The 13667-nt window shown below is 27.4% G+C and overlaps 3 protein-coding genes across 3 annotated transcripts; all 3 read left to right on the top strand.

Annotated features, from left to right (window-relative positions):
• Window positions 1-1780: 1780 nt before the first annotated feature.
• Window positions 1781-3002, top strand: OCT59_015717 (uncharacterized protein). Its single transcript, XM_025321479.2, has 6 exons — window positions 1781-2015; window positions 2099-2147; window positions 2227-2282; window positions 2359-2418; window positions 2499-2617; window positions 2702-3002. The coding sequence occupies exons 1-6, from the start codon at window positions 1809-1811 to the stop codon at window positions 2805-2807; spliced, it is 597 nt and encodes a 198-aa protein (XP_025168746.1). The 5' UTR covers window positions 1781-1808; the 3' UTR covers window positions 2808-3002.
• A 1949-nt stretch (window positions 3003-4951) lies between these two features.
• On the top strand, window positions 4952-7015 carry OCT59_015716 (uncharacterized protein). Its single transcript, XM_025327964.2, has 4 exons — window positions 4952-5285; window positions 5379-5926; window positions 6003-6306; window positions 6385-7015. Exons 1-4 carry the CDS (start codon window positions 5255-5257, stop codon window positions 6753-6755), a joined length of 1254 nt encoding a protein of 417 aa, XP_025168748.1. The 5' UTR covers window positions 4952-5254; the 3' UTR covers window positions 6756-7015.
• Window positions 7016-8672: 1657 nt separating this feature from the next.
• On the top strand, window positions 8673-11115 carry OCT59_015715 (uncharacterized protein). The gene is made up of 5 exons (XM_025321481.2): window positions 8673-8833; window positions 8941-8992; window positions 9075-9139; window positions 9236-10313; window positions 10392-11115. The coding sequence occupies exons 1-5, from the start codon at window positions 8734-8736 to the stop codon at window positions 10792-10794; spliced, it is 1698 nt and encodes a 565-aa protein (XP_025168749.1). The 5' UTR covers window positions 8673-8733; the 3' UTR covers window positions 10795-11115.
• The last annotated feature ends 2552 nt before the right edge of the window (window positions 11116-13667 follow it).

Below are 13667 nucleotides of genomic sequence, written 5' to 3'. Positions count from 1 at the left end.
TACCTTATCTCAATATTAACTCTCGTGAGCTATTGCTATAAAAGAGAGATTTTCCCCAAATTTTTTGTTTTAAGTAAGAAACTGGTTTAGTATTGTTTTTTATTAACAATTCCTTCATATATTCTTTTTATGCCAAATGGGGTTATTTGGACAATGTTTATCCCCCTTTTATGATTAAAAGAAGGGGTAATAAAACTGTAATAAACAATAATATGATTATTTTTGCGGCTTTCATAGATATTATTGAAAGGTAAGATAATCATAGTCAAGAACTCAAAAAAACTGATTGGTCGTTTTACGAATTTTTAAATTTTAATGATTCCTGTTTATTTTGAAGTTGATCTTTATATGTCCTTTTTTTACCTGATTGGCATGGCATAACTTCTGAAAAAGCACACATATCAAAAGTCAAAATTTTGAATAATTCTATGTCGGTGTTATTGTATGTTGTGTTAGGTATGGATAATTCTCAAGAAAATCTCCCAGTAAGGAATTTTGATGAAAATAAAATAATATTGTAACTGGTAATAGTATAAATTGATTTTTATGCTTATCATTGAAAATCACGTCATAACTTGGCATAAACACCTTAAGGGCGGCTGGGCAGAGTTAAAAAATTTAGCCAGAATTAACTACGGAACATGATCATATGAATCTCGATACATCGTTCAAATCTTCGTTGAAATATCGTAAACGTGAAATTCTTTGGTATCATACTCTCTTGGAGAATCTAGTTATGAAGAGAGAAACAAACGTCCGAAAATATTAACATATTAATTTAGGTCAAAATCGTAGAATTTCCCGAAAATGTCCGAAAAGTGAATATATCAAATAGAATCCGTTATTAAGTCCGAATGTTGTACAATGTCACATGCGAAGCAAAAATATCATTCTTAATATGTTTATATTAAAAGATATATATTTGTTTTATTAATGATATATCAAGAATGGCGGACATCATGAACGTTTTGCGTAGAAATATATAGTCCTTCGTTACACTTTAGGCTAAAAATACGCTAAAAAGATCACTTATCAGATATTTTTCCGAAATTCATTTTTTATAGGGCTTTTTACCCTTTTTTATCATGTTTTTCAGACTTGTTGATTAAACGTATTGACATTGTTGATGTCATAAATTTATAACATCATTTGATATTTTTGTAATTTTGAATTGCACTAAAATTGATTTTTTATTTTCGGACGGTAAACAGTTACCCGGATATCACACAAACTCGAAGCTTCTGGGAAGTAGGATACTAGGGGTACAAGATATTAACTAAACCTGCTTATAATTTCCCAAATGAAATTTTAATATAGAGTAGCACAATATTCCCAAGTACAATACAAATTAAACGGAAGTTTTCATCTATATTACTTCAAAATAAAGTACCATACACCATATGTACTATTACAGTTGTAACATATATTTCAATCGACATCTTTCTGACATAAAATTTTCCCACCTAATTTTTTTTAATCAATCTTTTCTTTTGTCTTTTTAGGAGAAATTGCTAGCAAATATGGAAAGTAAAAAGGACGATATCGTTCGATACATAATCATTGTCGATCACCATCATCTAAATCATTATGTTAAAATTAATCAGCCAAAGTGGGATGACCAGAAAATATATTGTTTTATTTATCATGACATGATTTTCTCTTATACATGTACATCATTATATGTGGGCTGATTAATTATACTAACTTACTAACTTATTATAGACTGATTACATATGAATTTCTAAACTATAAAAGTGATGGTTTTCCTTTCTCAAAAAAAAAAAAAAAAAAAAATTATTTTAATAATCATGTCTACTACAACAGCTCAAACAGCCCAAACAGCTCAAACTCAACAAACTGACAAAACGGAAGATACTGTCCTTACAACTACACAGGATGCAGAAGCACAATCTCCAATTACTCGTGTAGTCGTAATGGCTATTGACCAATCACCACACAGCCAACAAGCATTTGATTGGGCACTCAAAAACTTTTTACGAAAAGAAAGCGACCTGGTAAATTAAAAATTAAATATTTATATGTGTGTGTATATATAATCCTTAACTTTGCTAAATATTATCTAAAAAATTTTTTATAGGTTGTGCTTGTCAATGTTCGACCTATTCCATCAATTCCTGGTCCTTATGGTAATAAAATCGTAATTGAAGAAGATGCGTTTAAATTAAAATTTTTTAATTAATCATTATTATTATTTATAAAATTTAGCAATCGGAGCAAGTTACATGGATTTTAGTGAAGTTGTAACAAGTATAGAGGAGCAGGTGATTGTCAATTCACATTTTTAATATAACTTTATTTAAATTAAGGATATTAAATTCATTTTTTATTTGCCTATAGCATCGAGTTGCCAGTCATACTTTGCTGCAGGATTTTGCTGCGAAATTAAAGGCTCAAAATGTTTGTATTTTTTTTTGATGTACATAATGTCCATATTTATTGGACTTCATTACTAACATACAAATTCTTTTCGATTTCAGTTCGCGTGCAAAGCTATAGCTATGAGAGGAGATGCGCGTGATGAAATCGTTCGCAAAGTTGCAGAACTCAACAGTGATGCATTAATAATTGGATCACGTGGTCTAGGTGTTTTGAAACGGTAATTACTTATTTTAACTCTTCGAAATTTTTATATTATTAGCAAATTTTAACGGGCTTCTCTTTTTTTTATTGAAAAAATTAGTACAATTTTAGGTTCAGTAAGCGACTATTGTAGTCATCATTGCCATTGTACCGTAATTATCGTAAAGGAACGACAGGAACAACATGAGCAACAAAAGGATAAATAATCTTTCATAATTATAATCTTTCGTAATTTCATTTTTTGCTAGGAATTCTCAAATGTATGACAGATGATAATAATAATATTAATAAAATTTGTAATTATATTTCATGTTTGATATTTATTTATTATTATGCAGCTAAATTAGGATTATGTCGTTTTTTAACATATTGATATTTTTTACACATTATTGTTTACTATGCTTTTTTATATGATCTTGGATTATTGGGTAGGAGTTGTTAAAATATCACCGAGCACCTAAGCAGTTCGGATGATATTTTAACCACAATACCCAATAACTAATACTTATCACTCGAAGAGTAAGTGATTGATTAAAATGCACATTTTTTTAGATTAAGTTATATATAATTAATAGTTACTCGCCGAGTAACTGTTGTATTTGCAATAAGCAATATGATTGGTGGAATTTGCTGAGCTGCGCTCAGCAAATTCCACCAATCATATTGCTTATTGCAAATACATGTAAAGGCACGATAGTGCCGCAGTTATGAGGTCACGTGTGCCGAGTAACTGTTTTATTAGGCAGATATTTTTTTAATAATATATAATCCGGTCACATTGGATTATAATATTCTGTCGCATGTTGTTATCCTAATCAATAAACAATGTGTTTTTTTATATTATGATTTGAATTAGGGAATTTGAATTATTCCTTAATCTTTTAAAAGAATTTTTATTAATAATATATTTATGTCTACATTATTTATTTAGTAATATAGATGGATGTTCCTAGACATAAATAAAGTTCTAACAATAATACACAACATCTTTAGCAAACTTTCAGGATTATTATTATATGCACAAATATATATATAATAGATAAAAAAAGACAAAAAGTATTGATTGAAATAAATAAATAAAATAAGCACAAATATATACCGTTCCGTTTTGAAACAATTCGCTCTTTTGTAAAAACAGCTTTGTTGTTTCGGACTTTTCGGCTAAAATACTACGGAATATTCTTACAAAGTATATATTATAGGCTTAGTGATTGACATAATCATATACGTCATAGACGTCACACAAACTTAGGAATGATTGCGTCATGACGAACTCAGTCATGTACGTCACACACTTATGAGAGATTGAACAATTAAAATATTTGCAAATGTCTTGCAAAAACTTCCTTTAATTTTAAAACTTTAAATGAATTACTTAAATTACAATTTAAAGAATACTACTATATTCAATAAGTAATAAAACAATTTAAAAAATCTTTATTATGTACTAATATGGTCGACTTAGGAATATAAACGAATTTTAAGTTTTAATTATTTTATTGACTATTTTAGGTTAATTTTGTAAATTCTTTTTTGTTAACTTAAATTGGATTTTTACTTATTGACACAAAATATCGAAACTTAAAAGCGCCCAGGGCCAATTGATATACACAATAACCGATAAATTAGGGACAAAGAACCAATAATAATGGTTACCAATATTTAGAGCAAATGAAATCACGATAAGAAAGGTACAGATCATACCTAATAATATCACAATGCATATAATGTGTTACTTTGTAATACCCGAATAATATACTATGTTGAAAATTACTAAAGGGGAATTAAATAATCTCTTTGTTCATGGGGTTATGAGAAAATTTTTTGTATATCTTCACTATCTTTGCCCTCATAAACTCATAAAGAAAAAAAATTGGATTACCTGTTTAATCATGATTACAGTTTTTCATAAGAAATGATGCTTAAATGTTTATTTTTCATTATTGATTATTTAACTTTTGTAAGAATTTTTCGTATGATAGCGGAATTCAATATACCCCCAAAAAAATATTTCTTTTTATGCTTATTCACCATAAATAAATTAGATTAAATAAGATAAATTAGATAACTTGGATAAATTTTTAATAATTAGAAATTATGATTTATTCGGACTTTTTAAACTTTCGAATATACTTTACTGTATGATCATCATAAGTAGTACATTTCAATATTAGGCCGAGACGCCACTACGGTTTTGGAGTAAAAGGGTTTCATTGATAAAAATACTTTTTATTTTGACTAAAATAAGTAATCATGTGGAATATTTAATTATTAACAATGGAATCATCGATTATACTCACATAAATATAACATAAATATAAAGTCTCGAATTTCAAAAAAAAAAAAAATTATTTTGCGCGGGAAAAATTTCTTTCTTTCATTTAATTATAATTTTTTTTTTTAAAAGAAAAAAAAAATCATTTATACCTATATATATATATATACACAAAATATATAGTATATATTCGTTTCCTTTCTCTTAAACTTCATCATACATCACTTTACAACTAGTTTTCGCTCTTATATTCGTTACACAATTAAATGTCTTTAATGTTGTTCTAAATACATCCATAATATTTTTTATCAATTTTTTTCAATTTTCTCCTTTACGTTTAAAAATAAAACCCCCCAAAGCTGCGCTTTCAAATCAAAAATGACTCATTTTTCAGATTTTTCATTCCTTGGTAATTGTGATTAAATTTTTTATTTTAATATGAGGGAAAAAAAATTATCGTGCTATTTACTTATTCTTGGTTTTTTATTTTTTTATTTTTTAGCCCGAGCAGTTTCAGATTTTTGTGTATTAGTGTGGTCATTAATGCACATATATAATATTGACAAATTTGAAGCATTACGATGGAAAACTATAAAAAGAAAAGAAGTTAAATCCATAATGACGATATTATTCCTACTTTCAGTAACATCATTATTAATTTATGATATCATCTGTACGAAAATAAAATATACGGAAGGTTTCATTGTTGATCCATTGACAAAAACTATTATCGGTAAACCAGCAGAAGAATGGTCACCAGAAAATAAAAGATTAAGACATATTGCAAATCGTTTACTTATGCTTTTTTATGCTATGGAAAATTCTGCAGTATTTTTATTACAAAATTTTTGGAATTATTTGACCAATAAAATAGTTAAAGCACAATTTATTACTACTTGGCAATTTCGTATAAATTATGCTTTTATCTTTATTACTTTTGTTGTGTTTAATGGTCTTCCTTTCTTTTTTGAAGATGATACTGATGATAAATTGGATTATTCTGACATTGAAGAAGTAAAAAAAGCACTTAAAAAACATACTTACGGAGAGGTAATTATTGCATAGTATTATATATAACAATAATAATAATAATTCGTTTCCTAATAATAATTCGTCTATCTTTTAGGTCATTCCAGAACTAGCAGCAGCTTCTTGTAATTTGGTCGTTTTAGCTTACGCTTTAATGGCTCACTATAAATTCTCTACCCTTATTAAACAAAATAGTAAAAATTATATAGTGGATCGTTTAAAATATTATAAACATATGAATTTTTTATTAATTTTAATTGTGGCTTTTGGTGCTGGTTTAATGTTTACTTTTTGCATTGATGGTCTGAGTGAACGACAATATTTAAATAGAAATAAATTTACTGCCGATTTATTTGCTGGAATAGTGAATTTTTTCATGGCTACTTTTTGGATCGTTTGGTGTAAGTATTTAATACATATATCGTATATTTACAATATGTTAAAGTTATATAGTAATTTATTATTTTTTTTTTTAATAGTGATGATATTTTATCCACGACTCGTTCCAACGTACAGTGGCAAACAATATAATGACTTCTCCTCCAAATTATCATCTCCATTAACTTCACCAACTTCCGATTCCCATAGTCTTCGTAAAGATAATTCTAGTCATAAAAAATCTCTTAGTGTTAAACGTATTGAAATTAAAATTGATTCTACTACAACGATGAATACCGATCAAGTGACTTACAGAAACGAATATAATAATAATATTAATGGTTATAATAATGAAAGATATAATAACATACAAACCGATGGTTATATACAATTACCTTCACCTTTGGCTACCAATAACAAACAAATTATTTCATATACCGGTTCCCCAAGGAGATATGATCATTTTATTTAAAATAATTATTATTATAAAATTTTGTAAAATTTTTTAGTTTTGTATTTTGTACATTAAAATAATTTAATTATATATTATATATTGTAATTGTAAAGAAAAAAAATCAACACTTTTTGATTAATTATTAGTAATGAATAGCATTTATTGTATAGATAAAAAAAAAAAATGATGAGATTCTTTCTTCTTTTTTAAATTATACCATATATTATTATTATTATTATAAAATAAAGGACATCTTATCTTTGAAATATAATTTATATAAAAAAAATATAGAAAGAATGTATCTTCGTACGCAATAATATGACTTTAAGCTGTGTTCAACAGCTCGTGAACCTTCGACAAATGTAGTTAACAAATGTAACACAACCGAGTTTGATTTTTTTTCGTGTTGTTCATAAGGTACACTCGGTAAAGTTAGCACTAAGTCACTAACTATTTTTCTATGATAATAGTTTCTTTATGGTTAAGAATGTAATAAAAAAAAATAGTTTATGATTGGATGCATTTAAATAATTTATTAAAATGATCACTATAAAGATATTCATAAGAAAGAATAATAAGAGAAACTAAGACTATTATAAACAAGAATCATTTTTGTTATTCGGATTAGGAAATGTTTTATATATTGTTCATCATTTCAAATACTTTTTACCGATCTGCAAGCACATTTTAGTTTTCATGTTATGTAATTTTAATTATGTAAAAAAAATATATATATAATAAAATACAATATATGATACCATTTTAGGTGGTTTAAATGCCAAGAAAATCTCAATCTTTTTCTACTAAAGTAAGGAAAGAATTTTGATAAATTTAAATAATATAGGATTTTTTTTTTTTGCTAGAATGTAACCAACTAATTCCCCTAAATTTTATCAGCAGTAAAACTGATAATTTTGGTATTACTGTAATAATCAGCCAAAACTTATTTGGGGTGCACAAGAATGCACGAAGACCCTATAAAACGTTATTTTCTGTAAAAACTCCATAAAAATGAGCCATTCACGGATTCATTCACGGAAAACATAAATAATTTGATAAATTTCCGTGATATAAGGTTATTAATTCCGGAAATATGAGCAAAAAAATCGAATATAAAAAACGGATGGACTTTTTTTTACAGGGATTTCTTTAATATATCTTTATAACTTAATTATCTTAATTATTTTTTAAGGTAGTACATATGTAACAGCATTATTGAAGCAAATGTGTCTAAAATTAATTCTTTAATCTCAAATGAAATTCCATCTGGCAAATATTTTGCATTGCTCAAATTACAATATTTTAATTTATAAAAGCGACTTTGAATGGCGTGTTTGGAAAATCAAAGATGATACTAATTTATTCATAATTTAGATTGTCTGGCATTGTAAAGTAAAAAAAAAAAGAATAAAAGTATCAACATGTGTAAATTTATTTTAATTAAACCGATATAATCTCCTGCCTTCTTACGGAGATTAATTGACTAAAAGGAGTTAATTGGCAGGTAAGCAGGTAAACTAATTTAATTAGTTAATCTTGTCACCGAAATGTAGTATATACGGTAAGTCTGTGGATCATATTATGTAACCCATACATGTACCGACTGTACTCGTATTATAACAAGTTTTGATATAAGATTTGTTCATTTGCATAAAAGAAAATTGATTCGCTAAATAAAACACTGGAGAATGTAAACTCCATTGGTTTATCTGGCGACTATATATGCCGAAAACCGCGATATGCAGCAGTAAAATGATTGATATAATAAAAAACAAAAAAGGAAATATACTGTTATTTTAGGCATAGGAGAATTTGTCCCACTTTATTATGTTAATGATTGAATTTAAATTGCCAAATTCGCCAAACGTCATGCAATGGTAACAATGAAAGTCAAATGGGTATATATATAATAACCATCAAAAAAGATTTTTTTAGGTAGAAGAAATTCTTTCTTCCCATTTGATATAATATCATTAAATCTTTTTGTTATAAAAAGATGAATGTTATATTTTTATTTATATTCCTCGTAGGAGGATTGAATTTTTTTTATGAACAAATTAAAGTAAATGCATTACCCGCATCGTCTCCTCTACGAGGTAATTATCAATTTTAAACTGTATATGATTCAATAATAAGTCATCGTCTATCTTTACATTAAATGATTCTATACATATTAACAAACTCATCTAATTCTCTCTTATAGCACGACAAGATAATTCAGATAATTCACTCGGAACATGGAAGATTGTCGGAGAGTAAGTAGCAAGATATGTTATCTGTACGTAATAAACTTTTTTAATTTAATATTTTTTTACTATTCGATTAACTGTATAATAGTTCCGGAGTCAGTGCCATGCATGCCGTCTTGATAGCTCCCAGAAAAGTTATATTCATAGATAGACGTAAACTTTTCAAATTTTATAACATATTTATTTCGTTGAATTTTTGTTAATTTAGCTAATTTAATCATTTATTGTTTTTTTTTTCTCTTTATATAGTTGAACAAAATCATTTAAAGAGACCGGATGGGCTTGCTGCAATATCATCAGAATATGATTTAGATACAAATCAAGCTAGACCACTCACAGTTTATACAAATACATTTTGTTCGGCAGGTTCCTTCTTAGGCAATGGAACTTTAATTGAGGCAGGGGGAAGTGGTGGAGATGATCTTAATTATCGTAGCGGTTTACAAACACTTCGTATATATGATCAAGGCAAAGGAGATTGGATCGAATTAGAAGGAGTTTTACCATCAAATAGATGGTATCCAACTATGATCACTTTACCTGATGGTAATATTCTTATACTCGGGGGATCAACTGGTTCCACAGGAGTTAATAAACTAGAAATAAATAATCCAACTTATACAATATATCCACCTCCAAGTGGAGTTTTTATGCAAGATTATAATTTTGACTTTTTAGCTACTACATTACCATATAATCTTTACCCGATGTTACATTTAATTCCAAATTATGAGGGAAAAACTCTACTTTTTGTACTCGCTAGTAAACAAGCCATTGCTTATGATCTTGGTATCGGTAAAACTGTAATAACATATCCAGATTTGCCGGGTGGGTTTCGCTCATATCCATTAACTGGTACTTCTATAATGTTACCACTTTCACCAACCGATTATTACAACCCAACGGTTATGGTTTGTGGTGGAAATAAAGCTCAAGAAATTACATCAGTGAGTGAAGCTACTTGTGGAAGATTAGATCTAAATAAACCAAATGCTCAATGGGAAATGGATAATTTTGGTGGAACACCGCGTGTTATGCCTGATGCTGTTTATTTAGTGGATGGATCCATCATGTTTGTTAATGGTGGCGGATCGGGTTATGCTGGCCTTCGTAAAGGGAAAGGCGCAAATGCATTATTTGTTGCTAATGATCCCGTATTATTTCCTTATCTTTATGATCCATTTGCTAAAACGTATAAGGCTCTTGCTTCGTCAACTATACCTAGAATGTATCATTCTATTGCTACTTTGTTACCGGATGGTAGTGTCCTTGTTTCTGGAAGTAATCCATCTAATGCCGTCACATTAGATGTTAAATTTCCGACTGAGTGAGTAACTTAATAATTTTTTTTCTTTAAATAAGAAAAGATTATAAAATTCTGATCTTCTGTTCCTTCCCTCTTTAGATACCGCGTTGAAATTTTTTATCCACCTTATCTTTATTCAACAATCCCTCGTCCAACTATTCTTTCTCTTGAATCATTTCCAATTAATCAACAAAGAATTAAAGTATCTTATAATCAAGTAATTACTTTAGTTATACAACTTAAATCAACTGATCCACCGAGTTTAAAAGCTACCATTATACATCATGGATTTGTCACACACTCAACAAATATGAATCAGCGTTATGTTTACCTTGATATTGAAGATTCTTATGTTGATAAATCAGCTTCTGATCAATATATTTTAACTCTTAGATTACCCCCAAATCCTACAATAATCGCTCCTGGTCCTCATTACATATATATATTTAATTATGACGCTCCTTGTGTTAGTGGTGTTGAAGTTTTACTCAATTCTCAATGATCAACTTAAAAAATGATAAGGTTTTTTTTTGAGTACTGAAATTATAGATTTTAATTGCGAAGCATTTAGACTTTTTTATTGTTAAGTTCACATAATAAGAATACAAGAATTAAACATGAAAAATTAAAATTTGATGAGATTACAATTTTATTTTGCCAATTATAATTCCAAGCATTATATTATAATTGAAGGACGGAATTGGTACAACCCAAAATCATATATAATAATATAGTTATACTTAACAAAATTAAAATAGAGATCAAACCTTCTTTTTTTTCATTAATAATAATAAAAAGTAAATTAATTAATTTTTTTGAATATAAAACGACCCCCTAAAATTTGCAAGATACGGGTACTATGACCCGTGATACTGTATAATATGCCTATATGGTAATACAAAATATTTTTAATATTTAGCTTGTTTAGCTGAATTGTATGTAATGTATACGCAGCTACAGTAAAATGATGATCTAAACCAAGCGTAACAAAAGGATTTAGGAAAATTTTTAAAGAATTTTATCTTAATGTATCAAGTTGTAGTAACGTTGATAAACCAATAGTAAAGATTTGCATCATATATCATTATAATTGATGCATTGAAAAAAAAAAATTATTATAATTGAACTTTTTTATAAAAAAGGAAAAAACTAAGCTGGATTATACAATAATTAATGAATATTTAAGAATTCTAAATATCTTTAATATAAGCTATATTTGGATTTTTGTAAAATTAACTTAAACTCATAATTTAAGTTTCAGTAAATTAAGCCAAATTTATAAAAACATTGTGTTTTTAAGTTTTTGTAAAGAGTTTTTTTTATTATTATCAGCAGTGATTATCACATGATTTTTTAATTTTGGCTAAAATTAAGTGATTGAATAATTAATATAAAATTTCCCTTTTTAGAAAGTAACAAATAAGTCTATTCCTAGAATACATAGTAAAAACAAAAACAAGTAAGGTGTAATATAATATAACAAATTATATATTATTAAAAAATTATGTAATACTAGTTTGGAAAATCCAAAAAATTTTTATATAGGTAAAATTCCAGAAATATTTTTTATTAATAACTTTAAGCAAAAGTTTTTATTATAATTATTAAACATTATTAATATCTAATTTTAAAAATTATACTTAATTTTTATTTTTAATTTTTTTAATTTTTTTATAATTATTTGGGGCTGATTTGTCTACCTTTAATTAAAATATTGATTTTATTACATTTTTATTATACAAAATACTATATAATATACAGTAAATTGGGAGTGAATAGAATATATTGAAACCGAAAATAAAGGGACTATTTGGCTGGAACAAATAGCTCTAATAGAAAGGACAACATTAATATAATAACTTATACAATGCTACATTTATATCGAACATTAGAATACAGAATAACAAAAACAAAAACAAAAACAAAGCTAACATAGAAAATATAGACAGTTTTTTATATAGTCAACGAATACGGTATGAGGAACAACAACAAATAGATTTAGACGCGTTGTACCTTACACTCCACATTGGAACCCATAACATTAACGGATTGGCAGGGGACAATGCAAAACTTTATGGAATTCTAAGTTGGATGCAAGAAAACCAGGTAGACATTATGGCCTTGAATGAAACTAATTTAGACTAAAAGAACGGGTTTTTCAAAATGCCTAATAGTCTTAAAGAGCAATTTCATATATATTGGTCAAGCAAATAGAACGACAAACATAAGGGTTCTGGAGTAGCGTTAATTTGCTCAAGGAAATGGAATAAACATTATCAAGGACACAAATTCCATTCACCATATCTACTCTCAGCATACTTTCTGTTCAGAAATGTTTTATTCTGTATATAGATTGTTTACGCATCACCACAAATTAAAACAATCCTTCACGATACCCTGGAACTACTTAAAAGGGAAATGAGCGACGAAACTATAAAAAAAAAATCAAACAATATTGTACACATATTAATAGGAGATTTTAATTTGATCTCAAATGGTCATATTGATCGTACACCACTGCAACATATATCAAAACCCAAAATTTTTAATGATCTTAAGGCAATGGGTCTTATAGATTCTTATAGAAAGCTTAATAAAGAAGTACCAGGAAACACTTATCACAGAGAGGGTGTAAGCACGAGAATAGATCAGATTTGGATATCAGAAAATATCAGTAATAATTTAATGAATTTCTCAATTACCCCCTCAACGTTTATCACATATAGTGACCATAATATAATTACATTAACCATGGACTATACATGGCCTGGTAAATCATTGGCCAAAAACGTAATTCGTAATTCGAAATACGTAAATAATTACGTATTTCGTAAATAATTACGTTTACCGTAAATAATTACGTTTAACGTAATTATTTATGACTTCGTAATTAATCAAATGTACCCGTAAATAATTTACGTTTACCGTAATTATTTACGATGTACGTAATTACGTAATTGATCGGAATAGATTTGATTAGATTATCAATTCCAATCATTAAAAATGTACTCTTTTTTTTAGATTGTATTTTTTTTATTTAATAAATAAATAAGTTTCGGCTTCCAGGAATCTGCGGGTAAGTATATGGAGGCGGGCTCTTTTGAAATTTACTTTGAAGAAACGTACTAACGTTTCTTTCTTTTTTATTTTGTAGATTTCGGTTTCTAAGAACACGGGTACGTGTATAGGGGCGGATTCTTTTGAAATTTACTTTGAAGAAACGTACTAACGTTTCTTTCTTTTTATTTTTTTGTAGATTTCAGTTTTTTATAACACGGGTACGTGTAGAGGGGTGGGTTCTTTTGAAATTTACTTTGAAGAAACGTACTAACGTTTCTTTCTTTTTATTTTTTGTAGATTTCGGTTTTTTATAAC

The sequence above is a fragment of the Rhizophagus irregularis genome, chromosome 23 (genome assembly GCF_026210795.1).
Source record: "Rhizophagus irregularis chromosome 23, complete sequence".
Taxonomy (NCBI): Eukaryota; Fungi; Glomeromycota; class Glomeromycetes; order Glomerales; family Glomeraceae; genus Rhizophagus; species Rhizophagus irregularis.
The sequence above is the reverse complement of the archived record's forward strand: the minus strand, read 5'-3'. Positions and strand labels throughout refer to the sequence as shown.